General features: G+C 34.9%; 2 protein-coding genes across 4 annotated transcripts; one reads left to right on the top strand and one right to left on the bottom strand.

The window, feature by feature from the left end:
* Nucleotides 1–681: 681 nt before the first annotated feature.
* LOC130657652 (uncharacterized) lies at nt 682–6,984 on the bottom strand. Of its 2 annotated transcripts, none has more exons than XM_057460657.1 (2): nt 6,766–6,984; nt 682–3,735 (listed from the first exon to the last, which is right to left on the bottom strand). In XM_057460657.1, the coding sequence occupies exon 2, from the start codon at nt 2,381–2,383 to the stop codon at nt 2,051–2,053; it is 333 nt and encodes a 110-aa protein (XP_057316640.1). In that variant the 5' UTR covers nt 2,384–3,735; nt 6,766–6,984; the 3' UTR covers nt 682–2,050. The 2 variants fall into 2 exon arrangements, with proteins under 2 accessions (XP_057316640.1, XP_057316639.1); XM_057460656.1 differs by having other exon boundaries at nt 3,156–3,735; nt 6,766–6,952.
* A 4,832-nt stretch (nt 6,985–11,816) lies between these two features.
* On the top strand, nt 11,817–27,073 carry LOC130657650 (uncharacterized). Of its 2 annotated transcripts, XR_008985190.1 has the most exons (12): nt 11,817–12,044; nt 12,375–12,551; nt 13,379–13,483; nt 14,011–14,040; nt 14,505–14,600; nt 14,865–14,885; nt 15,353–15,456; nt 16,107–16,137; nt 16,244–16,317; nt 16,545–16,647; nt 23,284–26,715; nt 26,747–27,073. XR_008985190.1 is itself a non-coding variant. In XM_057460655.1 (11 exons), the coding sequence occupies exons 1-11, from the start codon at nt 11,930–11,932 to the stop codon at nt 25,440–25,442; spliced, it is 3,015 nt and encodes a 1,004-aa protein (XP_057316638.1). In that variant the 5' UTR covers nt 11,817–11,929; the 3' UTR covers nt 25,443–27,073. The 2 variants fall into 2 exon arrangements, 1 of the variants encoding a protein (XP_057316638.1); XM_057460655.1 differs by having other exon boundaries at nt 23,284–27,073.
* Nucleotides 27,074–27,488: the final 415 nt, after the last annotated feature.

Here is a 27,488-nt window from a genome sequence, read left to right as displayed (position 1 = left end):
TTTTGTAGTGACCTAATAACTTCTGGTATACGATCACTTATATCAGGCACTTTGAAGTACTCTAATTATATTGATGCTAAATTTCATACAATTTCGTCAAACTGAATGTTGTAAATTTTCTGCCCGATTTCATTCAATGGCAAAAACCTGTTTCTTTCTAAACCACTTAGTTGTGTTACATGTGGAACACATTCTGCCATCATTGTTTTTCTAACATCTTCATTTTTGCGCGGAATTTCGAATATAATGCCGAACAGTTATACTTGTCGAAATTTTGATTGATTGTTTTATTGACAGGTGCCATTGAAAAAGAAAAAAACATTGAAAAACAGAATTTTTTTTCAACTATAAAGAAAAAAAAATTGTTTGTTGTGTGAAAAATGTTTTCGTAATTTTTATATATTATAATATCAAAAAACGTTTTTTTCTTAGAAAAAAGATTTTTTTTAATTTTTTTTTTTAATTTTGTCCCCTCAGGCGCGCTATATTGTAGGGTAAATTATGTGACGACCTTTTAAGCTAGCTAAGACGACTCCTACGACTCCTCTTCTCAAACAACTTGTTTTTATTCTGTCAAGTCTGGCTACGGGAAAATAAATAAGGTTAATTTCGTTTAAGCAAAGCGAATTAGAAATTAACGGTAGTTATACCGTTTATTAAAATTACACTTGACTTCGTGATTTCCCCTAACCCATATCTTGGCTTTTGTTGCACCGTTTAGAATGGCTTTAGCCTACCAATTTTTGTTGCTGTAATAGGAAGTAGTTTTTACTGCCGGACCTGGCAATTTATACAGTTCTCCATATGCCCTGCAACATGAATAACTGAAATACATCACAAGATGTCCTTAAATCTTCTAAAAATGAATTATGAACATAACCAGAACTATTTGGAACCAGACTGAACTCGCCTTCGTATGATTCATTTTTAGCGTTACTAAACACTGAAGCGTAATTTCAGTCTATGTTGAGATAACTATTAATGTCAAGATTTATATCTTTTTGATGTATGCAGCTGTTTTGTCTTTTGGCCTTATTTAGGCCCCATTTTCGATATAGGGGAGATTTGTTACATTGACAACTTTAAGCCGTTATTGCGAAAACTTGAAAAGGATTCTCGGAAAACCATTAATGGAGATGCAGAAAGCACAGAACAAATTTAAACAGAAATTAATTAAACTTGCATTTGCGCGGACATGTATAGGAAAGATACAGCCTTAATTTACGCGTAGAAAATCTCCCCTAGATGAATCTATAGATAGCAATCGTTATCTTTTTATTAATAAAAATACTAAACTAATTTCAATACAGCCCTTAAAACTTTAGGTTATTGTTAGACATACTATTTTTTAACGTTTTCTCCTGCCATCAAAAACAGATACATAATTTGCGTAGCGGTCACAGAAACTATGTGGTCAAAAAACAAAAACAAAGAAAAAAAGAAAAATATATCGTTTCCCATGACTTAAATGTTTTTACCGTTTTTTTCATTCTGTACATTCATCGTTCGTATTTTAGCCTGGTCTGGACTTGCATCATTTTATATTTTTGCAGAATTTCTCTACCAATTTCTGATTCACTCAATTTTTCCAGTATGCGTTCAACAGAAATTGGACCACCTTTTATGATGTCAAAACAGCGACTTTTGATTTCATTGCTTTCAATAGAATAGAATTCAATAGAAAGATTAGACGATGTTGTTGGTGGTATTACGTCAGTAGCGATAGACGCTGCTGATAAAATGATGGATCGATGGGAGGACAAAGCTCAAAAGCAGCTGGCATTTTCTTTTACTTTTACTTGATCTTCAACGTTGCCACTTGTATCTGCAACTTTGCAGTGAATACCTGCATTGTAAATGAAATAGGAACGAATTTTGTCGTAAATTTGTTTCTCAGATTTAGAGATGTCTATTAATGGCAATTTTTCCCTGATCGTTGAAGTATTTATGTATTCTAAACGCAGCACCAAACGAAAACATGTATTGTAGAAATGGCATGCCTTTTGTTTGTAATCACACGCGCCAGTGCACAACGTTTGCACAAGTTTGCTCAGTATACTACACGAAGTTGTTGTCGTCGTATCGGCTGACAAATAAAACAACTCCCGTCGGAGCATACCACTCTTGCCTCGTCGTCTTTTCTCCACTTGTTTGGTTTGGATGGTGTTGATTCTGGTTTTGGTCTTGCAAAGACAGAATTTATAACGTTTATTCCTGCGACTGCTTGCTTTTCGCGCTCTCTAAGGCGATACACTTTCTTAGCTGTGGACAATGAATGTGCAAGCAAATCAGCTACAGGTTGTGCGTTATCTGGTTGCTGATCATGGACGCGAGTTGTGATAGATTTGCGTATTATCGTAGTGTTTATGTTCCCTTTCGGCATTTCAAAACCATCGTAAACTCCAGAGCGTGTCCAAATGGGGTGTATTTGTTAACTGACACTGCCAGATTCCCACGGTTTTCCATTCCAAGAAACAAACACCTGATTTGCCTGTCGAGGTACCTGTGACCTTAGGTATTTAACAAATAATTCCAGTAATCTTGCTTTTTGGACAGCCGCTGGGCCATGCGTACTTCTTGTTTTGTGGTACTTTACTTTAATAAGGATATTTTGACTGCTGTCATCTAACTTGCGCTTTTCAAACTCCTCTAAAGTTAAATTGAATGCTACTCTACATAATGCTCTGTGTGCATTATGCAAAGCGATAACAGTCATCAAGTAATCACGCGTTGGTGTATTCCACCATTTTGACGGTCATAATGTGTTCGAAAAAACTCCGGACCGAATAGGGTTAATTAAGCATTGGTTGGAGAAAAGTATGTTTACTTGATAAGGACACTTTTGAATACAAGGCTGTTTGTTATAAATACCAGGTTGAAATACGGTAATTTTGCTATATCGTAAATGCACGATTAACCATCATGGGAATTATTTAATTTTTAAGGTGGGTGCGTATTGGAAGGAGAGGGCCTAATCGAGTATTTACGGTACTCTATAAAATTGCAAAAAGCCGCCACGGCAGCGATAGAAATTCATTTTTCTTTTTTACGAATCGACTATTAATCAGTTCTTTATCATCACACTGAAGGGTAGACTACAAGTACTCAAGCAGTAAAATAACACTAACAGGAAAGTAAATCATCGTCAACGCATGTACGTATTAAAACGAATATTTTGTAATATTGTTGTACAACACATAATGTTTGAAGAAGACCCTTTTATTCTGGCACCGCGCTTTCATTGAATTCCCCTGACAGCGAAGATAACTTGATTGGCAAATGCTTTCGAAACTCCCTTTCCTTTTACGCTTCTTTGAACCTCACTCAAAATGCTGGGTACACTGTAATTTGAATTCATTGAAACTAACACAACTTTATTTCGCAGATTATCTTTCAGTAGATTTTGATGCAAAACTCCCCCGTTGAGAGTAATCACCGTTCCATCAAAATTTACTTGAATTTCTCTTTTCGCGTTTATGCAGTCCGTCATTTTATCGGAGCAAAACATCAAAATGGCGTCTCGTAGATTGAGAAAACGAAGCAATTTATCGTCGAAGTTGACACCCTCCGCCTCTTGAACATCTTGTAAGTCCTCGATTTCAATAACACCGTTTGAAACTTCCTCGATTTCCAATTTAAAATCCGAATAGTCTTCTAGTTGATCTTCGTCAACGATGATTGCCACGCAGCGCCTAGTAACACCTGACTGAGCCATCGATTGCTTCTTTTTGGACCCTGTAAGAACGACAAAAGACAGACGTCAACCTATCTTGTGGTAAACAACCGCCTGCACTACTGAGTTTAAATTAAGAGAACAAAACAAAAAATTTCCCGAAAGGATTTAATTTGGCAATTCTTTGACACGACTCTAAAAAGCTAAATGCACGCAATTCAAAGAGATCGACTGTAATAACATCTCCACAAACACGTTCCTTTGCAAAATACACGCTTATTTAATGAAACGCGCAGGATTTCATGCAAAATACACGCTTATTTAATAAAACGCGCAGGATTTCATACAAAGTGCGCGCTTATTTAATGAAACGCGTAGGATTTCATGATAAAATACAATTTTGTAAGTATACGAGTCTCAGGTTTTACTAAAACATAAGAACAAAAGAATAATAGTTTTAGGCTGAAAATATTGTTTTCACAAACGCAGTCTGAATTTTTCCATAAAATAAGTCTCAAGCTAACGACTGCTTGTGGTGATTTTTCCGACTCCAAAAACACTATTTTTCATATAAGCACATAGCTAAATTCCAAAAAAATTCAAGAAAAAGTATAAGAACAAAATAAGAACTGCATTCTAAAGTTGTTTTAAAAAAGAGCAAATCAGGGTGAAAAGGTTGGGACAACAAGAACAGCCAGTTGCAGTAGGTCAAATTTTTTTACTGGTTCTTATATAAAAAGAAACGTGTCGAATTTTTCATAACGGGATAGTGTGAACTGCATATGCGTAATAACTTTGTACGCATTAACCTTTTGAGCTTGCGAAATAGCTAATTTAACCCCGAAAATTAGGTTATTCTTTATCATCATCTTCACCATCATCATCATCATCATCATCATCATCATCATCATCATCATCGTCACCACAACCAAATTTAATGAAAAAGAACAACAAAAGAGGACACGCCGGGTTATGCCAGAGAAGATCAAAAAGGACGTTGCCTATCAAGCCTGGAAATTCAGTACTTTAGAAGCACGAAAATGGACTTCAAAAATGGCCCCCGAATTCATATTTCAAAAGAGAGATTGAAAACTTTTTGCGAATTTTTAACCGCACGTCGCGACGGATGACCGTCGCTTCTAAGGACTGATATACTCACTGAAAAAAATTCCATCCTTTGTGGCTTTCGCATACGTGATGCAAGTGTTAGCAGGAAAATCGTCATAGCCGTCGGAAACGGTGTATTGAGCGCTCGGTGTTCTGAAAAGATGGTAAGAAACGGCGATGGTATTGTACTGTCTATCAAATAAGAAAGGAATGTCCTAAAATCAATCGTGTGGATCAAAAGACGTGGGACTACAGCGAAAATAGAATTGAATCCAGCGTTGAACGAAAACTAAAAAAAAAAAACCCCGCGCAAATCGTGTTCGAAAATAACATTTCTGAAGAAATGATTTTAAACCTTGATTAAAATCCAGTAGAATTCACTGCTTCAAACAAAACCACTTACATTGAGAAAGCAGCTGAATTTGTACTAATTTCAAATATTGATGACAAGAGACATTTTTCATATCAATGTCGGGAATTTTTTTACCTATGCAGCTTATTTATGGAGAGTTGACTGACCGATGCCATCCAAATGTAAAATTCTCCGAGTCACTTGATGTTACCCACTCTGCCAATCATTGGTCAAATGAGGATATCGTGATTGAGTACTTAAAAAGGTTGTATTTCCTTACTTATATCATAAACGTGCAGAGAACTAAAGCTGAAATAGGATGTAAGAGAAATTTTGATCTTTGACGTGTTTAAAGCATGTTTATTGCTGGCATTGGTAATAGATGACGATGAAAAAGAAAGCAAGGCCCTACCAGAAAATGGATTCAAAGAACTGAAGCAGTGACTTCCGCCATTTGTAAAATGAATATATCTTAATGTTTTGATCTTATTTTCATGCAAGTCGTGTGTACACTCGAACAAGAACGTTCGAATTCGTGCTAGAACATTCGAATTAGCAATTAAATGATTCGAAAATACTGAAAAATGTTGCCAGAAATGTTGATGTCTATAGGAAATCGTAGCAACATACAAAACTCATCAACAATGTTGATCAACATTTATAAAAAGTTAATAAATGTTGATCAACATTTTCAGAGTTTATAAAATCTCGCACCGTATCAACTTTGTTAAAGGAGAGACGAACTGCGTTGGCACGGCTGCTGAAAAATAGTTTATAACGCCAGTGTTAATTTTGAAGATCAGACCAGATCTACTGGCTTGTTCTGCTTCATAAAAAAGTCCTTCCTATTCTTTAATTTTACATGTAATAGCTATGATGATAAAATGACTAAAGGCTTAAAATGTTTTGATATTGAAAATATTCATAGAGTAGTAAAAATTTGATATTTTTTTCACGTAAAAACAGTGAATTTTCACCTAAATTGAGTATTTTTACACATTTGCCAAACAAGTTGCTACATTCAAAAAAAGTTAATGGTCATGGATCAATACACACAAAATAATTAAACAAGAAAAATTTGAAGATTAAAACAGCAAAAAATGTTTAAAAACATGTGACGAGCAATTTTTATTATTTTGTACTACTTAGCTAGCTTCTAAACAAATTTGTGAGTAAAAAAATAAGATAAAGATTCGTAACTAAAAATGAAAACACCATTCTGCGTTCGATTTTTGTTTAATGTTTCCGGTCTGTATATTTATCAAATTTGGCGCCATCTCATCACAACAAACTTTGTCGTTTGAAGCTGGTCGTATTGTGGAAAACGGATTCAAAACATAAAAAAAAAATTGTTTTTGGTCATGAAAAATATTTCTTAAGTTTCTAAAAGTTCAAACGAAAGTTGTAAAATGCTGTTACTACTATAGTACGTAAAGTATACTTGGTTATTTTAAGTCATTGTTTTTTTTTATGTTTACTGGTAAGTACATCCAAATCCTACTTATGTTCACCCCATACAGCCATGTGAATTCTTTAAAAATGTCTTTTCTCTCGCTGAAAATTTATTTTCTGGCCGCCATGATATAATTTTTTGCTCGCCTTTCCTTTAACAACTTCCTCTTTATGGATTTACCTTTTCTCCCCTGCGGTAGGTTTTTTGTCTTTAGTAGAAACTTTCAATCTCCATTCAGCTGGTAAAGAGTTTTGTGAGCTATTGAATTTTTATATTAAGGCATCTTTCGCTTTTTAAAATTCCTTCACATCTGCTAAAGATGAACATTCGTCGCGCAATTCATTGAAATATGATTTTTTTTATTTAAGATTGTTAAATATTCAACAAATTTAAACAAAAAACATCAAACTCTATATTATTCACACAAAACACGCTCTCCTTCTGCGCGTGCTTTATAAATCAGACAAATCGGAAAGATCAAATAAATCGGGACAGTATTATTTATCAATTCCGAAATAAAATGTGAGGCGGGACAAACAGGCGACGCAAAAACTAAAACGAAAGTCTCTATCTCCATTTTCAGCTAGTAGCTATTAGTTTCTTTTTTGTGTTTAACTGCCCTACCTAAATATGCAAGTTTATTAAGAAAGTCGAAGGAAAAGAAATGTTTTAAACTTTCCTGGACGCTAACCTTTTCGTGTTTTTTTTAATTTCCATTCTATTTTATTTTATTTTCCTCTGGTGTCGTCCTCTGGTGACAATTTTTAAAGATTGTCATTGGTAATGATTTCCATTTCTGTTTATTTATCTTCATGAAAAAGGGCTGCTAGCCTTAAGCTAGCCAGATTACGCAGAGATGATACCCTATTATAATGTAATATAGCTGCTCTACGATACCCCAAAGTGTAATTTCTACCTCCAACAGGGTTATTTATATTATTATCTTTAATTTGGAAAAAACCTATTTACATACTGGGTAAATAGTTTGTTTTTTTGCCTTTTCAATGAGCTAGCTAGATTATAAACAATCAAAAATCCATAAATGCATAGCAACTGTCCACCTCCACATGCATAGCTAGCTATAGCCTTTCTAAATCGAAGATAAAAATTCTATAAGTATTAAGTATAAATTATAACCTGATTTATCGAGTACCCATACCATCATTTGAAATCTTCCCCATTCTGTATGCACAACAATCACTCAACTAGACAAATGCCAAAAGATATCAATCTTATTCTCATGCTGAATGCTAAGCAAAAAGGATAGATTCACCCTTTTATAATCTCTGGCATGACTCAGACAGGGTTTAAACCTTAGACCTCCCGCACTGGAAGCAAACACTCTAACAATAGACTATCAGTGACAAAGTGAAACCAATTTTTCTGTGCAGGTTTTTGTTGCAATGTAAATATTTACAGTGTAAAGTCACTCAAGTGCATTAGTTAGTGTTTTATAACTTAAATTGTGTGGTTGCAAAGTTGAAATATATATGTCAAACAGCTTTATGTCAATTAGTAGTCAATTAGTAGTGGTTTATTTATGCCTTAGGTAAGATCAGTCCTAAACCATAAAGGGTTTTTTTCCCATAAAATGTTCTAATTCAAAATGGTTGCTGAGAATTATAAAACAATTTAAGAAGATTAGCCAAAATGAAATAAACACAATTAAGAAACTGCAAATGTTTTTTTCTACATTTAGTCTTTGTTAATGGTTATTTTTTGCAACCATCATAGAAATAGGTGATACATCTCATACTACCTCACTTTAAAATTGAAATCTGCTTTTTACAATATGTGTGCAAATTCCAGGTTAATTTTTATAAGCATTGCTTGTAAGTTGCTGTTATTGTAAGTTTATTAAACGAGTGGATATATACCTTGAAACTGTTTGACCAGGCTACTCTTGGTCTAAGTGTTTTGAATGACTGTTTGGAAATCAGGAAATCATTTTATTTGGCAGAGCCCTTGCTGCAGAGTGATTGTAGGTACAAATATGGTCAGATTTTTTTTTTCAGGTATTCTATTTATATTAGGCAAAGATCCATGATGACAAGAGATGTTTCTTCAAAAGGAAGGAAATGCACATTAAACATTTGATCATGTTCTTTTTTGTTTGTTCAGGCCATTTTTTGCTATGGCTTTGTAAGAATAATTAATACAAATTTTGTTCTGCAATCGTCACACATTGTTTATAAATATATATATGTAAAATTAGGTTTTAATTTGTCCTATGTCAGGCATGTCACTTTCATGTCATGAAATTTTGATGTCAGAAAGTTTGATTAGGGTTTTTCTCATATAGGCTACAGTCTTTTTCAGGAGAGGCGTCCGATTGCACGTGCACGCCTTGGCACATGCCTAAATCGTTTCAGACGTGTGATTAATCGGACGCCTGAAAAATAAATATTGAGTTTTCAAAATCAACCTATAAAATCCATTTTGTAGCGTGCAATGACAGCCCTCGAAATAATTTTTGGAGAGTCGTCAGACAAAACTTCCGATAGATTTTCGTCTTGGTGGACACTTTTTGACTTCAGAAATTATTAAATAGTCCTGGTTCTTTTAATCCACAAACAAGCCTAATCATAGCCAACCTCGCCATCCTAGCTAATTCACCGACTCCTGACTTAGTTAAAAGAACTACTTAGACATAAATCTCTTTCGCCTGGCCCCTTCGTCGTTGGTAACCAGGTCTTACACAAGAAATTCAGCCATGCGGCTCTTAACTAATGCGGAGGTGAACGCCGACGGAGCACAGATGAAGCAAGTCTGCAAAATTGCACTTACAGGTGGAATAGACATTTTATCATGGATTTAATTGTAGACAGTTTCTTCATTTGACAAAATAATTGGAAACCATAGCATGTCCGAATTTAATGGATTTTTTCTTTATGCCTGTAAACACGAAACCGACGGGCGTTATAAATTTTTTTCTGTAAAAATTTTGTTAAAGTGCAGCTGAACTTTCTAAATGAATTTTGAAGTTTTATTTAAGCCACGTGGATAAAGATTTTTTTTAATTTGAAAACAAAGCATATTTTTGGCCCATATTTGCTTGTAAAAATGACAGTATAGTCATGCATACTATTTCGGACATGTAGGAAAGGAAGTTAAGATTGAGAGAGTTGCTATACCAGTAGACGCTCGATCATTGTGTTTGGGGTTCACGATTTAAAACGTCCCCCACTTTTCTACCGCAAAATAAATGCGCAACAAAAATAACCTTGGAGCCCGTATCGCAGGCGTAACATTCTTTGCACGTTTTACATTGCATGCGTTACTTGATTTACATGTGCGAATCATCGCACACCTACTCAAATATTCCTGCATGTCAGTTAAATTGGCCTTGTGTGGTTCCTTCTTTTTTCTTAATTTCAGTCATTGTCAGCCACATTGTTTGTAAGTATATAAGAAACAAAATAAAGCTAAGTCCTATAACTTCTTTTTCAAACTCACAATCATACAAGCATAATTTTGTATAAAATGCAGTTAAGGAGAGATCGAACTTTTCGTATCGTGAATTCACACTATGAAAATCAACTGTTAGTTAGTGCATTGATATTCCATTCATTCACTGTGCTTAGCTACATATTTTTTAAATTAAGTGAAAATTAGGAATCAAGCTTAGATAGATAGATGTGCATATTTTACATGACTAGCCTTACAAATATCGAGGGATATACCCTGTCTATTATTTACAGGAGGGGCCATGGCTTAGATGGAGAGTCCTAGAGTATTTAATGCTCATTTTGAGCTACGCAAACCCAATTAGGGCCCGCGCTCTACTAGACAACTCCCGGCAACATCCAACGGTCCACACAGTAAGCCATCTGCCCAATTTCCCTCACATGGCTTGGGTTAACCCGGAACTATGGTAATATTCACTCGCCCATGTTGAATTGCCGTCAAGAGGAATCGAACCCTCGTCTCCTGCACAGAGTATGAGAGCTATAACCACTAATCTACGGTGCAATGCTTGGATAGGTTATTGGAGAAACAAAGTAGGAACTTGAGTGGAACCTCAAAGCTATATAAAGCATTCTCACAATATATACCTTGCATACTGAAGTACTTACCTTGGCCCTTGCTTTGTTCTCTCTAAATGGGGACTTTGTGAAACCAGTCTTCGCATTTATAAAAAATATATTTAAAAATTATATTGATCTTAAAACACATATAGTTTCAGAATTGCAGCAGTGTCTTGCAGCATCCTAGAATCAGCTATTAGGATGATATGAAGGTGATCTGTTACCAGGGATTTATTCATCTTTCAAATAAAGTGCTATAACACAGTGGTGTTCTAACATGGCCAACCTCAATGACATGCCCAAGTTGTGTGAAATTGATCCACATAGAATTAAAGAAGGGGTGTAATTTGCATAAGCTGTAATTTAATACACATGGTCCTGTGCTTATGTGCACAGTCTGTGTTACAATGTGAAAACTACGCAGGGTAATAATGACATGTTTATATTTTAATGGTTGTTTGCTTTCTTAAGTAAAATAGTCTAAATTTATTATGAGTGTCTCTGTGTGTATATTGTTTGCTCAAATAAGCTGCTACTCTCCAAGAGACCTTTTCTACACCATACCCACACTAATCTGTGACTTAGCTAGCATACCACCTTAAGGTCATGATTATGTCACAATACATGTTTGTTGTTACAAATATGCTTCATGTGATTATCTGTTTATAGTAAAATCAAAGTATACCTGGGAAAGAGAAATAAAACATCCTTGCATGAGATAAATATATAAGTAAATAAGTAAATAGGTAGTAAATAAGTAAATGAATTAGAATTGAAAGTGAATCTCATGAATATATAGAGATAATGAGAATTCATACATAAAGAGATTTTGGAAACCAGTCACAATAATGATCCCACAAGGACATCCTATTGTGAATGGCAACCAAATTATGCACACTCTGTGGTAATTACTCTTTGCCTTAAGCAAGCATTTTGGTTTGATTATCATGTTATGATGACTGGCAGGACACGTTATCTTTCCTCCCTCGCATCAATTGACTTTTCTTACTCAGCATCTAGATCTATTCCCCAAATTTACAAATTGCCTTCCATGCGAATGATGTTGTATCTTTACAAGTTATATCATAATACAATAATACAAGACACCAAGATGATGATGTGCATGGTGACAATAAAACAAAAAATAATGCAGACTTAAAATTTGAAATTGTTAGAATTGTATTGGCACTCACATTGCTGGGTGTTGATGTGAATTTGGAAGGTTGTCAATGACTTGATAATGCTAAATCTCTGTCTTTTGCTAGTCTTTTTATTTTTATTTTTGTTCTATTTAGGGAAATATTCTATGTCAATGAATGTTATCTTTAATAAAGTCGTATAAATTTAGGTGCTACATAATGGTTCCTGTACTTGGTAAAATTTGTAAAAAAGCCAAGAGTGAACCATACAAATCAAAGTCAGAAAGCAGAGGTATATATATATATAAAATTTTGTGTTGATTAAATATAATGCGTGCCTTTTCAAATATGTCATTCTTTTAATGATCCTCCTTGACTGACTATGTCAGCACTTATCTGCGCAATCCCCTATAATGCCATTTTACCTTCATTTGTCTGCTTTGTATATTTTGTAAAGATATGTTCTGACATGACACAAGTTTTGTCTTGTTTTTGCAGTAACACATAGTAAGGTGTTGCTGACCATGTCAACCATGTCAATTGTTGTGTTATGAAATTGTTTTAATTTTTAATTTGTTTTTAACACTGATATGTAAATAATGTGTTAATTTTGTTATTGTAGGAGACCCTTGGAAAGATAAGAACGGGAGCATGTTTTTAAATATGCTCCTTGAAAAAAAGCGAACATTTTATAAGTGTGGTGACACATATGTAACCCCTGAATCACACGACTTAATAAAATGGCCGTTGTTATGTGCTACTGCTACACACAAAATGAAAAAATGCAAAACAGATAAAGGTAATGTCTTAGAAGTATGTCTAGACGTATATTACTAGAATTTTGCTCTTCACAGATTTTGTCAACACCCACAAAATATTATTTAACATACCATTAGTGAAAATTAACAGAGTGAAAATAGGGCAATTCATTCATTGTAAGAAGACAATGAGACACTGACAGCGTATGATATGAAGATAGAACTAAGAATTGTGAATCCTTTTTGAGACTGGTGTGTCGCAAATGGTTTTTTATTGTTTTTATAAAAAAATTCGAGACTCACGGTTCATTTTTATTTTTTATGTGCATGAAAAATATATAAATGATAACACAATATTTTATGAGGTGTATTATTATTTGAATTATAGTAAGATATTTTTGTGGAAGTGACTATATGTTTGTGTCAATAGAATCCTAGAATTTATTTTCCAATAAATTTAACATCTGTTTTTTTCATGGAAAATATAGGAAACCAATGAAAAAATCGGAAAAAAGGAGAAACTCGGAATAATTAACCCAAGAAACTTTTAAATTTTTTTTTATAGTAGTCTTTGTAGTAAGGGGCTTATTAATCTGTTCAGAAAAGTTCTATCCGTTATACTTTAGTAATTTTCAGCATGTTTTTTTTCCTGGTATTTTCATGTTTTCGTATACTGTGTAATTCTTCAGTGTATACATCATTAGTTTAGGATGCAATGGTCAGAATCAGCAGAATAGCAAATTTTTATAGTGAAAACTTCGGGAAACTCAGAAAAAATCTTTTTTTTCAGATGCTGTCTAAAACCTGCAAACATTTTTAATTCTATATTAAGGTAAAGAAAATAAATTTTTTTTTCTGAAAATTTTAGATGATGTCAAACATTTATACAAAGTTATGCCAGAACTAAACAACAAGGTCTGCATATGGCAAGGTGACATCACAAGATTGGAAATAGATGCTATTGTAAACGCAGGTAAGTGTTGGTAATTTGCTAAAAAATTGTTGCTACAGAGACTGACAACTCTATAATAATTTTTTTAGCAGGACATTTGTTATTTAGTTTTATTTCTGAGTAGATACAAATGAAATTTTAGGTTCTTTAAAGCATTATTTTTGCGATTACACTGTTCATGCCTTCAATATCTCATGTGGCTGGAAGTCACTAACTTTAAATTAAATCACAGCACTGTGACTATAAAATTGGTGAAAATATTTTATTCTTCGCTCTGGAATAGCCTATATTAAAAGCATTATCATATTCGTCAGTTTTTCACATTTATTTTTTACTCAAATGTTAAGAAAACATATAATAAAAGCCTTACCACAACTTGTTGGTGACGTAGCTCCAATTTGTTTAAACTTATTATTATACAGACTGATACTTAATTTTAATGGACACAAAAATTTCTTTAATGGCTCATCTCATAATAACTAATTGCATATTACTTGTGTTGTTGCTTTGGAAAAAACATTTAATATATATTACATTATTTTTCACAGCTAACCAAACCTTGCTAGGAGGAGGAGGTGGTAAGTGGATTAACAACTTGTTCTCATTAGTTTTGTTTACGAAAGCTGTTGCTTAGTTTTTTGTGCAATTTTTCACTGGTTGTTGTTTTCTCTGGAATAAATTTTAAGTTTTATTGTCTAAAAATATTTTAGAACAGATAATATTTAGCTTGTGAAAAATGGGAGATTTTCGAGAGGCAAGAATCTTAAACATTGTAATTTTTTTTTCTTTGTTTCTGAAGATGTTTTTAAAAAAACAGCTGAAATTCTAATGAGTTGTTACCGTGAAGAATTTCATCAAAAACTTTATTACAATCATAACTAAGTAGTGAAATGTTATGTTTTGGCAACACGTCAATCCTTTAAAAATTCCATATAATGTCTTACGTGACAAAACAATTCTCGGTGGTTTGATATAAAACTGGATAAGCATTCATATCTTAGCTTTACCATGTAAACTACATGTTCATTTTTTCTTTCTCAAGTTGACGGTTGCATCCATCGTGCAGCGGGACCAACACTGGTTGAAGAATGTCGTTCTTTAAATGGCTGTCAAACAGGAGCTACAAAAATCACATCAGGTATGTTGCTTTTCAAAAAAAGTTTTGATTAGTCTAACTTACCAGTTGCCAGTGGCAAGAAATCTTTTGTAAGTCTTCTCAGCTTCTGTTACAGAGTCTCCTCAGTAACCTTAGATTACTGAGGGGACTTTGAAGTTATCAAATGGAGACAAATTGTTTTCTGCATGCTTGCATGTTTTACTGCTGTCGTAAGTTCTCAGGACAGCAATAGTGTTGGTCATATTTAAATTTTTGGTCATTTCAAAATTAAAAATTTAATTTTAGGGCACAAACTACCAGCTAAATGTAAGTATTTGTTTGTCCTTTAGTTTTCTTAGCACGGTGGCAAAGATATAGTGAAACCTTTTGTAACAACCGTTTAGATGTGACCTCTGTATAAATATCATGAAGCACCACAACATTTTTCTGTCGCTAAGGATTGAGAACCATTCACGTAATTCTGCCAATGTTGTTAGATCTTAATTTTATCGTTTTACTTATATTTTCCACTCGCTTAATATAACTTTATTTGTGACAGATATTGGGGTTAAAACTAAGGACTGGGTGAAAAGCTGAAGTTCTGCTGGTTGATTAAGATTGACTGTTTTAGGAAATTTTTACGGTAACCAGGGCAGCCTGTTGTTTGACTTTTAACAGGAGTGACTATTTTACAGAGAGGTAAAAGTGCCAACTGTGTACAGGAGAAATGGTGGTTCTTTTAAATCTCACTGATTCCAAAAATGGTAAATTAATCAACATTTCTTATAATTTAGATGTCTTGCATACAGTTGGTCCGATGGTGAAAAACGAACAAAAGTTGAAAGGATGTTACGAAACCTGTCTGCAGTTTATGCTAGAATATGAAATGAAGTCGATCGTGAGTTGAAATAACTTGAAATTTCTTTTTTCTTCTTCTTCTTCTTCTTCTTCTTCTTCTTCTTCTTCTTCTTCTTCTTCTTCTTCTTCTTCTTCTTCTTCTTCTTCTTCTTCTTCTTCTTCTTCTTCTTCTTCTTCTTCTTCTTCTTCTTCTTCTTCTTCTTCTTCTTCTTCTTCTTCTTCTTCTTCTTCTTCTTCTTCTTCTTCTTCTTCTTCTTCTTCTTCTTCTTCTTCTTCTTCTTCTTCTTCTTCTTCTTCTTCTTCTTCTTCTTCTTCTTCTTCTTCTTCTTCTTCTTCTTCTTCTTCTTCTTCTTCTTCTTCTTCTTCTTCTTCTTCTTCTTCTTCTTCTTCTTCTTCTTCTTCTTCTTCTTCTTCTTCTTCTTCTTCTTCTTCTTCTTCTTCTTCTTCTTCTTCTTCTTCTTCTTCTTCTTCTTCTTCTTCTTCTTCTTCTTCTTCTTCTTCTTCTTCTTCTTCTTCTTCTTCTTCTTCTTCTTCTTCTTCTTCTTCTTCTTCTTCTTCTTCTTCTTCTTCTTCTTCTTCTTCTCTTTCTTTTTTTAGGGCGGGGGCGGTTGGGTGACAGCATTGCACAAGAAATTAAATGATAAAATGATTCATTTCATTGTTTCACAGCCACTCTTCTTCTCTATATAGGCATTTCCGTGTATTGCGACTGGAATTTATGGTATGTTAGTACCAACTTACAATTATTTCAAAGTTTGCTCTATTTTTATTTGTATACATTTTCTTAAAGTTTAAATATTTTTCAAAAACATGCTTTTCCATTTAAGGATATCCAAACAGAGAGGCAGCACACGTTGCACTGCAAACCGTGCGAGAATGGCTTGAAAAACACCCTGGAAAGGTTTGCACGTTCTTTGACGTTTCTCTAGTTGTCTGTTTTCCTAATCACTTGCAAAAACAGAACACGAAGTATTCAAAGTATTGTTTCTCTCAATTTACTATTTCAAAGTCCAAACTTGCCGTAGTACATAGCCAAGCGTCGTGTTTAGCTAGCAGATTGTTGTTCGTAATTGCATTAGGATGTTTTTCTACTTTTAATGCTGATTTACTTCTTATGATTTTATTCAGGTGGATAAAATTATATTTTGCACATTCATGGAGAAAGATTACCTAATTTATCACGAGTTGATGAAAGATTGCTACTTTCCATGTGCTAAGCAACCTACAGAAGGTGGGCGTTTTTATTTATTGATTTACCTTTTATTCGTAAAGAAATCGGTAAATGTGTTAAAATTTGGCCTTGAGCCACTATGCTTTTTTGCCGACTAACCTTTTTACTGACTAACCCATTTTACCTGCTTTTTTGCTTTAGCTTTTTTTAGTGCAATACAAACCCAAAATACCTTAAAATAAGAGGGTAACAATTTCTGAATTTACTGGAAATTAATTTCGCGGACGAGCGTTTTAAAGAGTTGTGGGTTTTTTCCATAAAAGTATTGGAAAAACTAGAAAATACAATAGCAAAATAGCGAGGGCAGCTGTGTCCTTCGTGTGCACATGCATGTTAAATGTGATTTTTTGATCTGAAGTTGTTCTTACGGTCAGAAATAAGCAACAACAAAAAATTGTTGCCAAAAATTTTAGTCCTGCGGGACCAATTTAGGTGACGTCATCGCTTTTATGTGCAGCGAAAAAATGATTTCGAAATTATATGTCATATTATATATGAATAAAAAAAGGACATCAAGGAAAGTAATAAAAATTTTAAAAACTTTAAAATGTATTGTTGGTGAGATATTAGCATTTAAAGTTTGTATAAAATACAGGCCATGAATTTACTGACCCAGCATAAAAATGACTATAACTTGGTCATTTGTGCTCTGTTTTGGCTGAATTTTGTTACGTCGCCTTGGTATCTTTCTGTTTTAATTGAATTTTTTTTAATTTTTATTATTAACTGTCTTTCAGGCACTTCCATATTTTACAATGGCTATTCGTCCTATTAAAATAATAATAATAATTAAATAAAGAAATAAGTTATTCTATAAAAAAAACACTGTAAACTGTAGACAAGATTAGCAGGGGTCAAAGTGGTAAAGGATTGAAAGACATCGATTTAATAGATTCTGACGGAGAATTAAGACCAGAACATATGAAAATGAAAATAATGCACTAAAATATATAATATAAAAATATACATACATTAAATATATTTATTAATCGACGGGCTTAAGAAATAAAAGTAGAGCAGAAGGAATCAATCAAAGCATCAAGTATTGGATGTAATGGATTGGTTATCAATCGGTCAATAGATGTTAAGTTAGGATATTGAGAAATTGTCGATTAAAAAAAAAAAAAAAAAAAAAAAACTAGGTATGTTGCATAATAAAAATCGCAAGACTATGGTCTAATAAATATTTTTTCAAAAAAGTACAAAATTTTTTGTGATCAGGTTCTTCCCTGATAGCTTTAGGAAGATCATTTAGAAGGCGACTTGCCTTGCCAAGAAACAATTTCTCCGACACATTGATTTCATACTAACTTCGTCAACATTACGAGTTCCACGTCCAGCAATTCTCAACTTGAAACCTTTCAAATACGATGGAAACTTATCCTGCTGAATCGATTTGTGGGCAAGTTTTAAAAATTCAAAGTGTATTTGTTGCTGTAGCCAACCAAGTTGTATTACATCCTCGAGCGTGGAATATCTCAGCGTTACAAAAGACGCAATTTTGCATAATAGTTTATCAAGTTTTTTCAGTTGGAATAGTGGCAGGTTCTAAAACAATGAACAGCAATAGCGAATTTCGAACTTAAAAGGGCTTCTGCCAGTTGCTTCCGCAAACGAAATGTTGCTATGCCACGAAGATAGCAAAGAACGTATAGTTTCGCATAAACTGACTGAGAGAGTTTATTGATATGAGTTTCCCAGGTTATATTTTGATCGAACTGGATGCCAAGAAGTCTGTAAATGGTAACGCGTTCGATCAGTTGGTCCGAGTGGTGGACATGGAATGTTGAATGGTTGGGGTTCATGAGGTCGTGAAGTTTTGCCATTTTCGGGGTTGACAAAAGCATGATTTTCGTTTTTCTGTTATTGAACGCAAGATTATTTGCGGTCGACCATTGCTTCAGCTGGTCTAATCGTTGAGTCAAGTTGTTGATTGTAGGTTGTATGTTTATAGTCTTACAATGTTCATAGATACTTGTATAGTCTGCATATTGGTTTGTGGTCCCACCCTTGACATTGTCTTGTAGGTCGAACGTATAAAGGTTAAATAGTACAGGACCAAGAAATGAAACTTGAGGTACCCCAATTACACCCGTAGTCAGATTGTTTGTCGTCTATCTCAACGAATTGGCGGTGGTCACTGAGGTACGATAACATCAGCATAGCAGCATTGTTGGAAAAGCCTATCCTTCGTAATTTAATCAACAGGGTTTTGTAATCGACAGTGTTAAAGGCTTTTGAATAGTCCAGCAATGCTGCTAGCGTGACCTCGCCTTTGTTCATCGCGCCAACGATGTCGCCTCGAATCTTCATTAAGAGTGTTTCAGTCGAGTGACGCTTGCGGAAACCGGACATCGTTTGGTGGTATATATGGTTCTGTTCGATATAATCAACGATATGTCTTGCCATTAAACGTTCGAAAAGCTTTGATAAGATCGGTAAAACGGTGACAGGTCTAAATTGGTATGGAGTAATGGACTGTTCTATTTTTGGAATTGGTGTTACTTTGCCGATTTTCCACAGCTGATGAAAGGTGTTTTCAGCTATCCCTGTGTTGATGATGTGAGTAAGTGGAGATGCGATGTGGCCAGCAATGGGTTTGATGAGTGCTACAGGGAGGTTGCAAAAGAAGTTGAATTTCTTCTTTGATGTCGGATTCTGGTTGCCGTAGATACGTAGTGTGCGTTTAGTTCGGAGGGTTCGAAATTCATTCCAGTTGGCATTTAACTGAGTCTGGTGGGCTAAAGTACGCTTTTCGTGACAAGTTTGTTGTAGGTTGGTGATTTTTAAGTCTTTCATCCAGGATGCCGGAGGACGGTTGACATTGATTCTCTTCAACGGTGCGTAACGTTCGATGCACTCAAAGAGCAGATGGTTGAGTGTGCTTAGGCTGTCATCGGTACAATCAGTTGCATAAAGACATTGAAAGGGATGGTTGCGGTGTCAGTAACATACGCCGACAGGTCAATATTTCTCATGTCACGAATGATCTTGTACCGTGGTTCAAATCTGGCTACACGAGTATTGATGCAAGCGAATACAGCATCGTGGTTGCAGATTTCTGGTGTTGGAAGGACTTCACAGAATTTTACTTTGCAAGAGGAGTTGGTCGAGATGTGATCGATTAGGGATAATCCTTTTCGTGATAGAGAGTTGACATGCTGAGTGAGGTCGAACGATCGAAGGGTTTCAAGGTAAGAGCCTTTAATTTGAGAGTTCTGCAAAAGCTAATACTGAAGTCACCTGTTATCACCACATTTCCTGACCTGTCGAGAGTAGCGTTTCCAATGATGCGGTCGAAGTTGTCGAGCCATTCTGCTTTTTCTTGGTGTGTGAAATTCGGCTGGTAGGCGACACAAAGGAGTAGCTTCGAGTGTTTGTTTTTCCCAGCAATTTATGCTTTATATTGTCCTTGATATAAACACCTACACCACTACCACGCTTGTTATCTCGATTATGGTAGTACATTTTGTAACCTTCGATCTTTACGTACTCGAGTAGAAAAGGGTTGTCTTTTAGCCAGGTTTCGGTGAGGGTTATCGCGTCAAAATCGTACTTGTGTACATAAAGCACAAATTCGTCGAATGTAGACACCATTGACTGAGTGTTGAGATGAGCGGTACTAAACAAGTTTTCGTTTTGGTTAAGTTGTTCGAGTTGAAGGTCTCGGAGCTGTTGTTGAGCAACTTCTTGCTCGATGTGGGATAGGTCTCGGATGTTGCAAAATGGTAGGATGGAAGGCAAGCAGTATGGACACATCCAGTCGGTTATTGTAGATTTTCTTTTAGGATCGGCACAACGGAGATGAGTCTTCTGTTGGCATCGACAGCAGCTGACGAGTTTGCTGTTTTTGCGAACCGTTTTCGGACATAGGGAACACGAGGACGGTCAGGATTCGATTCGACATCGCCGGACAAAAGAATATCAGTACCTGATATGTTAAGCTGAAATGTAGCACAGTGGTTTGCGTACAGAAGGATTGGCGAGCAGAATCTTCGCTTGTAGTTGTTTTTCGTAGGAGCAAATCTTGATCTGTCGGTCGACTTTTCCAATCTGCACGACAAAAAATACACCAGAAGAAGCAGCGTGACAATCTTCTTCTTTTGAAACATGTTTGAGCTCTTAAAACTACAAGTTCGTCAAAAATTTTGCGAAAAACTTCTCCATTTTTACTTTTCGGACGTCAGTTGCAAAAAACGTCAGTTCGTTAGAGAAGCCGTTGCAGTTACAAAAGATTTATCGTTTAAATCACTGCAAGGGATAATTCACAGACCAATAATTTACAGACCAAGCTGTGAATTTCATGAGTTTTTTGTTCTGGGAAACAGGAAACCAATTTTATGAGACATTTTGTACCTACTACTTTTGAAACCATTATAAAATTGAATTGATTCATTCCAAGACTTTATTTAATTGTTTAGTTTCACAGATATAACATCAGACAGTTATATTTCATCAACAACATTCCATTTTTCGATTTCGTATATATTGTGTAATATTCGACTTTGCGACTGTTCGCTTCTTGCTTTGTGTGTTTTATGTGGTTGTAGTAAATTTATAGTTTATTTCAAACAGGGTATACATATAGTTAGAAAGTAAATTAAGTAAATAGTAGAAATGGAGAGTGAATGTATTTGCAAAGAAAAGAAATTTAAATAAATATTTAGTGAATGCATCATTTGACAGAAAGAAAAGTGATAGTTTTTTCCTTCCTTTTCTTTTTTTGTTTCACGTGTTCAATGAATATTTTCACGATATTCGCACGACTCTTTTCTTAGGTGGTCAAATCTCCTCACTTGCATGGTCTTCACAGCTGAGAAGGAAAAATGCACTTATGTTCACAATGTTAAAAATGCTAAGTTAAAAAAGAAGCAAACAATTGACAACAAAGTTGATAAAATATCACAAATTATTATGAAATCAACAAAAACTAACGGACAGATCTCTAACATAACATGTAAAGAATTCAGACAAATCGAAGAGACACCATTTTCAGTTGATTTAGCATTACATTTACATAAGGAGACAGACCTCGGACTGACTATCCCTTATAATGAAGTTATGAAAATAGGGAATGATATTGTAAATCAAGTATTGACAAAAGCTGAAGATAACGGGATATATTTGCCTCGAAACATAAAAGCTGGACAACCCATCCATGTGCATTGACAACATCGATTTCAAAAATGGATCATCTGATGGAAAGAAGAAGGTTCATGGTACTGATCCGATAGTATTTCAGAAAAACACAGAGAATTTTTGTAACTCTTAGAAATAACTCACAGCAGTGGAAAAGGATTTAAATTGCAATAAAACAATCGTAACACCAGAACGTTCTGTCATGTCAAAACCATTGAATGAAAAATTTTCCAACTTTGAACAACCTACATTCTTGATTGATATAAAAGTGGGAATTCAAAAACACCGCATTTGGGCACTATTCCAAATAAGTGATGCTGCGGTAATCTTTTCATTACTAACATGGGCTGCTTTCAACTCTGTTAACGAAACATGATACAGAAACTATCTGTCAAATCCTCCCATTATACCCAGGTCATCCAAGAGATTGGGGAAACTTGTATACTGCTTTCTAGATTTTTTAAGGAATAAATTTTTCGAGCCGTAGTAATAATAAGACTATTGTGACATTAGATTTACAATTATATGCTAAGTGCATGCAACTGAGGATGAAAAATGATGTATACAATAATTACGTTTTCAGACTTGGTGAACTTCATATTGCTTTTGCATCCTTGAAGACAATGGGACAATACATCTGTGGAAGTGGACTCTCACCGAATCTGAATGTTCATTCCAACTACGTTAGGACAAATTATTGACAAAAAGCACATAAAACGATGCATGGAAGTTCATATGATACTTTACTTGTCATTGAACAGATTGTACTTAAAAATTGCTTTAGAAAATCACCCACTAATTCCTTGAATACGTTCGTACCAAAAAGGATGAACTTTGTAGCAGTTTATCAAATGATCAAAGTAATTCTGAACATCTGAATAAACTCTTATTACTGAATTAGAAGCCAATATTCAGTAAATATTTTTTCTCAGCAAGCATTACTTTTGTACAACTTCATGGTTATGTATGAAGCACTTTTATTATCTGTTTTAATTAATTCGCTGGGTTCAATAATGACAGATAATCTTTCTGCTCCACTAGGATTTATTGAGTTGAGTGTTGTCGTGAAGATTGCAGTACGAAGTATGAAAAGATGCTTCAAAAACAAATTTGTGGGCATGGATTTGTGTAAATGTTTCAACTGTTCGAATTACGAGAAATGCGGAAGTAGTGAAAAAGAACTGGACACTGACTTAGATAACTAGATGCATATTTCAGTTTTTTTATTTTTTTTTGCTAGTTTGTGACCTAAACAACAACCTCGAATCAAAAAATCACTTTTAACACGCGTGTGCACACAAAGCTTTTTATTACAACATAGTAAACCCTCACTAAAAGTTTCTTAAGGGTTGGAAGGTGTGCAGAAAAAAATGCGTGGAAATTTGAGCGCGTTGACACGAGCATTAAATATGAAGTAACTAAATCTACAGAGGAGTTATTATTACATGTGAATAAGAGTAAATACAACATCAAATTTTAGTAAAAAGAATTTTCTAGGTGTATTCGAAGATGCGCAGATGGAAATTTCTAACTTAAATCCCGATGAAAAAAAGTTAAAAGAAAAAGAAGTCAATACGCCCTGCGAAAACAAAGATACCACTCTCCAAAACCTGTTTGGAAGTGACAGTACACAACAGAAGGATAGCATACCTAAGAAATCTGGCGTTGCAAAAGACAGCGCTGCTCAAGGTTTCTGCAAACCAAAAAGTGACGATACAACAATGAGAGAGAGTAAAAGAAACGCTTCCAGTCCGGTAAAAAGTGACGATACAACAATGAGAGAGAGTAAAAGAAACGCTTCCAGCCCGGTAAAAAGTGACGATACAACAATGGAGAAAAGTAAAAGAAACGCTTCCAGTCCGGTAAAAAGTGACGATACAACAATGGAGAAAAGTAAAAGAAACGCTTCCAGTCCGGTAAAAAGTGACGATGCAACAATGGAGAAAAGCAACAAAAACGCTTCCAGTCCGGTAAAAAGTGACGATACAACAATGAGAGAGAGTAAAAGAAACGCTTCCAGTCCGGTAAAAAGTGACGATACAACAATGAGAGAGATTAAAAGAAACGCTTTCAGTCCGGTAAAAAGTGACGATGCAACAATGGAGAAAAGCAACAGAAACGCTTCCAGTCCGGTAAAAAGTGACGATACAACAATGAGAGAGAGTAAAAGAAACGCTTCCAGTCCGCTAAAAAGTGACGATACAACAATGAGAGAGAGTAAAAGAAACGCTTCCAGTTCGGTAAAAAGTGACGATACAACAATGGAGAAAAGTAAAAGAAACGCTTCCAGTCCGGTAAAAAGTGACGATGCAACAATGGAGAAAAGCAACAGAAACGCTTCCAGTCCGGTAAAAAGTGACGATGCAACAATGGAGAAAAGTAAAAGAAACGCTTTCAGTCCGGTAAAAAGTGACGATGCAACAGTGGAGAAAAGCAACAGAAACGCTTCCAGTCCGGTAAAAAGTGACGATACAACAATGAGAGAGAGTAAAAGAAACGCTTCCAGTCCGCTAAAAAGTGACGATACAACAATGGAGAATAGTAACAGAAACGCTACTACTCTGCTAAAAAGTGACGATACAACAATTGGAAGCAACCAACCAACAAGCGGAAAAGAAATCGAAAAACCATTCGCATTTAATCCTCTCGCACCCGTATTTTCTCCTAAAAAAGCAAATTTAAACCCTACTGCCTTGTCTTTTATCCCGACGGAAACGACACCGAAACTCGAAAACAAGAAAAAAAATTCGAATGAAGATTATAAGTTGCAAAAACAACTGGACGATACTTCTAAAGATTCTATGTCGAAAGAAAAAAATTCGAAATCTGACACTGTTGCTTCATCGAATGCAGTCTGTGCGATGAAAACATCGACTCCAGAGATGGCAGCAAAAGATGGTGCTGCTCCTGAAACTTTCAATAAAAGAAAGGGTGAAGAAAAAAAATTACCTACTTCTGATGCTTATGTTGCAGCGGAAACATCCCCAACAGGAAAAAAATCAGCAGCAATGAAGAACGAGTTATTCGTCAATGAAATACCTCCCCCGCGTAATCACAGTGAGGATGACGAGTCAAAGACTAATGAAAACCTTACGTCAGACAAAACATATTTGGGTGCAGAAACTATTTCCCCTGAAGCCGAACCTGCCGTGAAAGTTTTATCGATACCTTCTACAGCAACCGATGCTTCACCCAGCGATCCCAGTGAAAAAGACAAGTTACAGAACTGCGATACATCCGATACCCCTGAGAAAGAAAAAGAAGAACTCTTAGATGTTGATGCACAGGAGAATGCTTTTGTGGAGAAAATTTCAGATTTAAATGAATCGGAAGAGCACGAGAGTGTTGAGGTAAGTGATAATGATGCTTCCAAAGTGCCTGATGAGATTGAAGAATCTATAGTAGCTGCCTCAGATGCTAGTGTCGCCATAGAAACATCGCCTACTAAGGAGAATGTACCGTGGAAAAGCCCTTCAAGCTTAGGTGATTCGACTCAAGGTGAGAAATTGAAACAAAGTATTGGTAATAAATATAAAATCTCTGATCAAGAAGAAACAGAACAAAGTGAAGAAGTTAAAACCTCTTCATGCGAAGCTATTGAAGCCTTATTGCCGGATGTTCCTACCCATGAACCCGCAAATAAGTCCAACTTGTGAAAAATATTCTCGAAGTGATAGTTCACAACATTTGTAGTACATAAGTGGAGATATCCCTTTAGTTGCACTTAGGACATCTTAAAACAGTTGTAGTCTCAAATGTGGCAATGCGTAAATTCGCATTAAGTAATTTGTAAAAGTAAAAGAAAGTTTGCCAAAATACAGCATGTGCCTGATAAGTGGAACTCCCAAAATACAGTATGCGCCTGATAAGTGGAACCCCCAAAATACAGTATGCGCCTGATAAGTGGAACCCCCAAAATACAATATGCGCCTGATAAGTGGAACCCTCAAAATACCGTATGCGCCTGATGAGTGGAACCCCCAATGGGAACGAAGGAGATATTTCATTTGACGGATTTTGAGGGAAACGGGCCATTTACGAATAATAAAAAAAGAAAGTGAGAAAAATAAAAGAAATAGGATTCACGATATTTCAATGTTAAAAGTAAAGCCTTCAACTTCAAGACTTGCAAGACAATGTACGTCCTTTTTTATTTATAAAAAACAGTTTTTCTTAACATGAGATTATAGGTACTTTAACTCCTAACTCGCAAAATATTAGTAAATTTGAAAATTTTGGAAACTAAGGACACGTGTGTTAAACATATCTTTTTTCACTAATGAATGTTTACAGTTCTTCTTTTCGTACTTGCTCCCGCTACATTTTCTCCATCGTAGTGTGTATTCGCTCGTATCTGTTGTAACAAAAATGTTGATAGATAAACCAGGGATCTTCCTAAAATTAATTTTAAGGGATAAAATAGTCTGATTCGATAAATTTTCAAAAAATCTCATTTAAAGTTAAGAGACATAAAAAGAAGACGTGTCTTTGATTCAAAATATTTGAATTATTCCTTTCCTTTCACTCCCGAAATTTTTATTGCGCAGCGTTGAACCTCTTTTGTTTTGCCAGCACACGTAAAAATAATTCAAACGATGGTTGTTGCGGAAAGTTCTACTTATGTGGTAGTTCTGCTTATCTAAAAGTCCACTAATCGAGGATTCCACTTATTCGACTAAAAAAGTGAGGTTTATATATCAAACCCAAAGTGCCGGAAAAATGCTTCCGTTTTATAAAAGCTCCACTTCTGCAGACTTCTATTTTATAAAAGCTCCACTTCTGCAGACTTCCATTTTATGAAAGCTCCAATTATGCAGACTTCCATTTTATAAAAGCTCCACTTCTGCAGACTTCCATTTTATAAAAGCTCCAATTATGCAGACTTCTACTTATAAAAGGTGTACTTCTGCAGACTTCTACTTATAAAAGGTCTACTTCTGCAGACTTCTACTTATAAAAGGTCTACTTCTGCAGACTTTCACTTATCAAGCGCGCAATGTGTGGTCAAATTATCAATATTTTGGTTGCCAGGTATGTTTTTTTAGAGTTTTGAAAATTATTACGCATACCAGTTAAAGAATTACAACCTCATTTTGGTTTTCTTTTCACCGCAGAAAAAATAAATGTTTGTTACCATTCTTTGGTTGATAATATTTTTAATTGTATTGCATGAAATATTGAGTTGTTCGTTTGGAAGTATGCGAGAGCGGACAAACACGGTTTGTCCCGTTCAAAAGAATATGTATTAGGAATATGTATTATAAACGTGAATAAAACTTGAATGTAATTCTGCGTTTTGTTACGAAATTAATTGTTGTCTGTTAATAGACGTATGATATACGTAAACTTGCTCGCATAACACAGACGTTGACGGTCATAATCTTTTTTGAGCAAGCAAAGATGGCGTTCAATGTTTACTACTGCACTTCAGTAATTTTGAAACTGCTCATCGCTGTTAAGAACTGCAATTCATGCAGGTATCGAATCTTGCTTACTTTAGGGCAAAAACTTTTGCGAGGATAAAAATCTCGAAATTTCACGAATTCTACTTCTGGTAGAATTTTTCCAAAAAAAACTTTTGGTTTTGGGTCCACTTTAAGAAAAGTTTGATGTTAAATCGTTTTAAAGTGGATCTAGTCTGGGTCCACTATAAGTATTTTTACGATTTTTTTTATTTTTATCTCTCGTGCAGTATGTTGTAT

This window comes from Hydractinia symbiolongicarpus, chromosome 9 (genome assembly GCF_029227915.1).
Source record: "Hydractinia symbiolongicarpus strain clone_291-10 chromosome 9, HSymV2.1, whole genome shotgun sequence".
Lineage (NCBI taxonomy): Eukaryota > Metazoa > Cnidaria > Hydrozoa > Anthoathecata > Hydractiniidae > Hydractinia > Hydractinia symbiolongicarpus.
The sequence above is the reverse complement of the archived record's forward strand: the minus strand, read 5'-3'. Positions and strand labels throughout refer to the sequence as shown.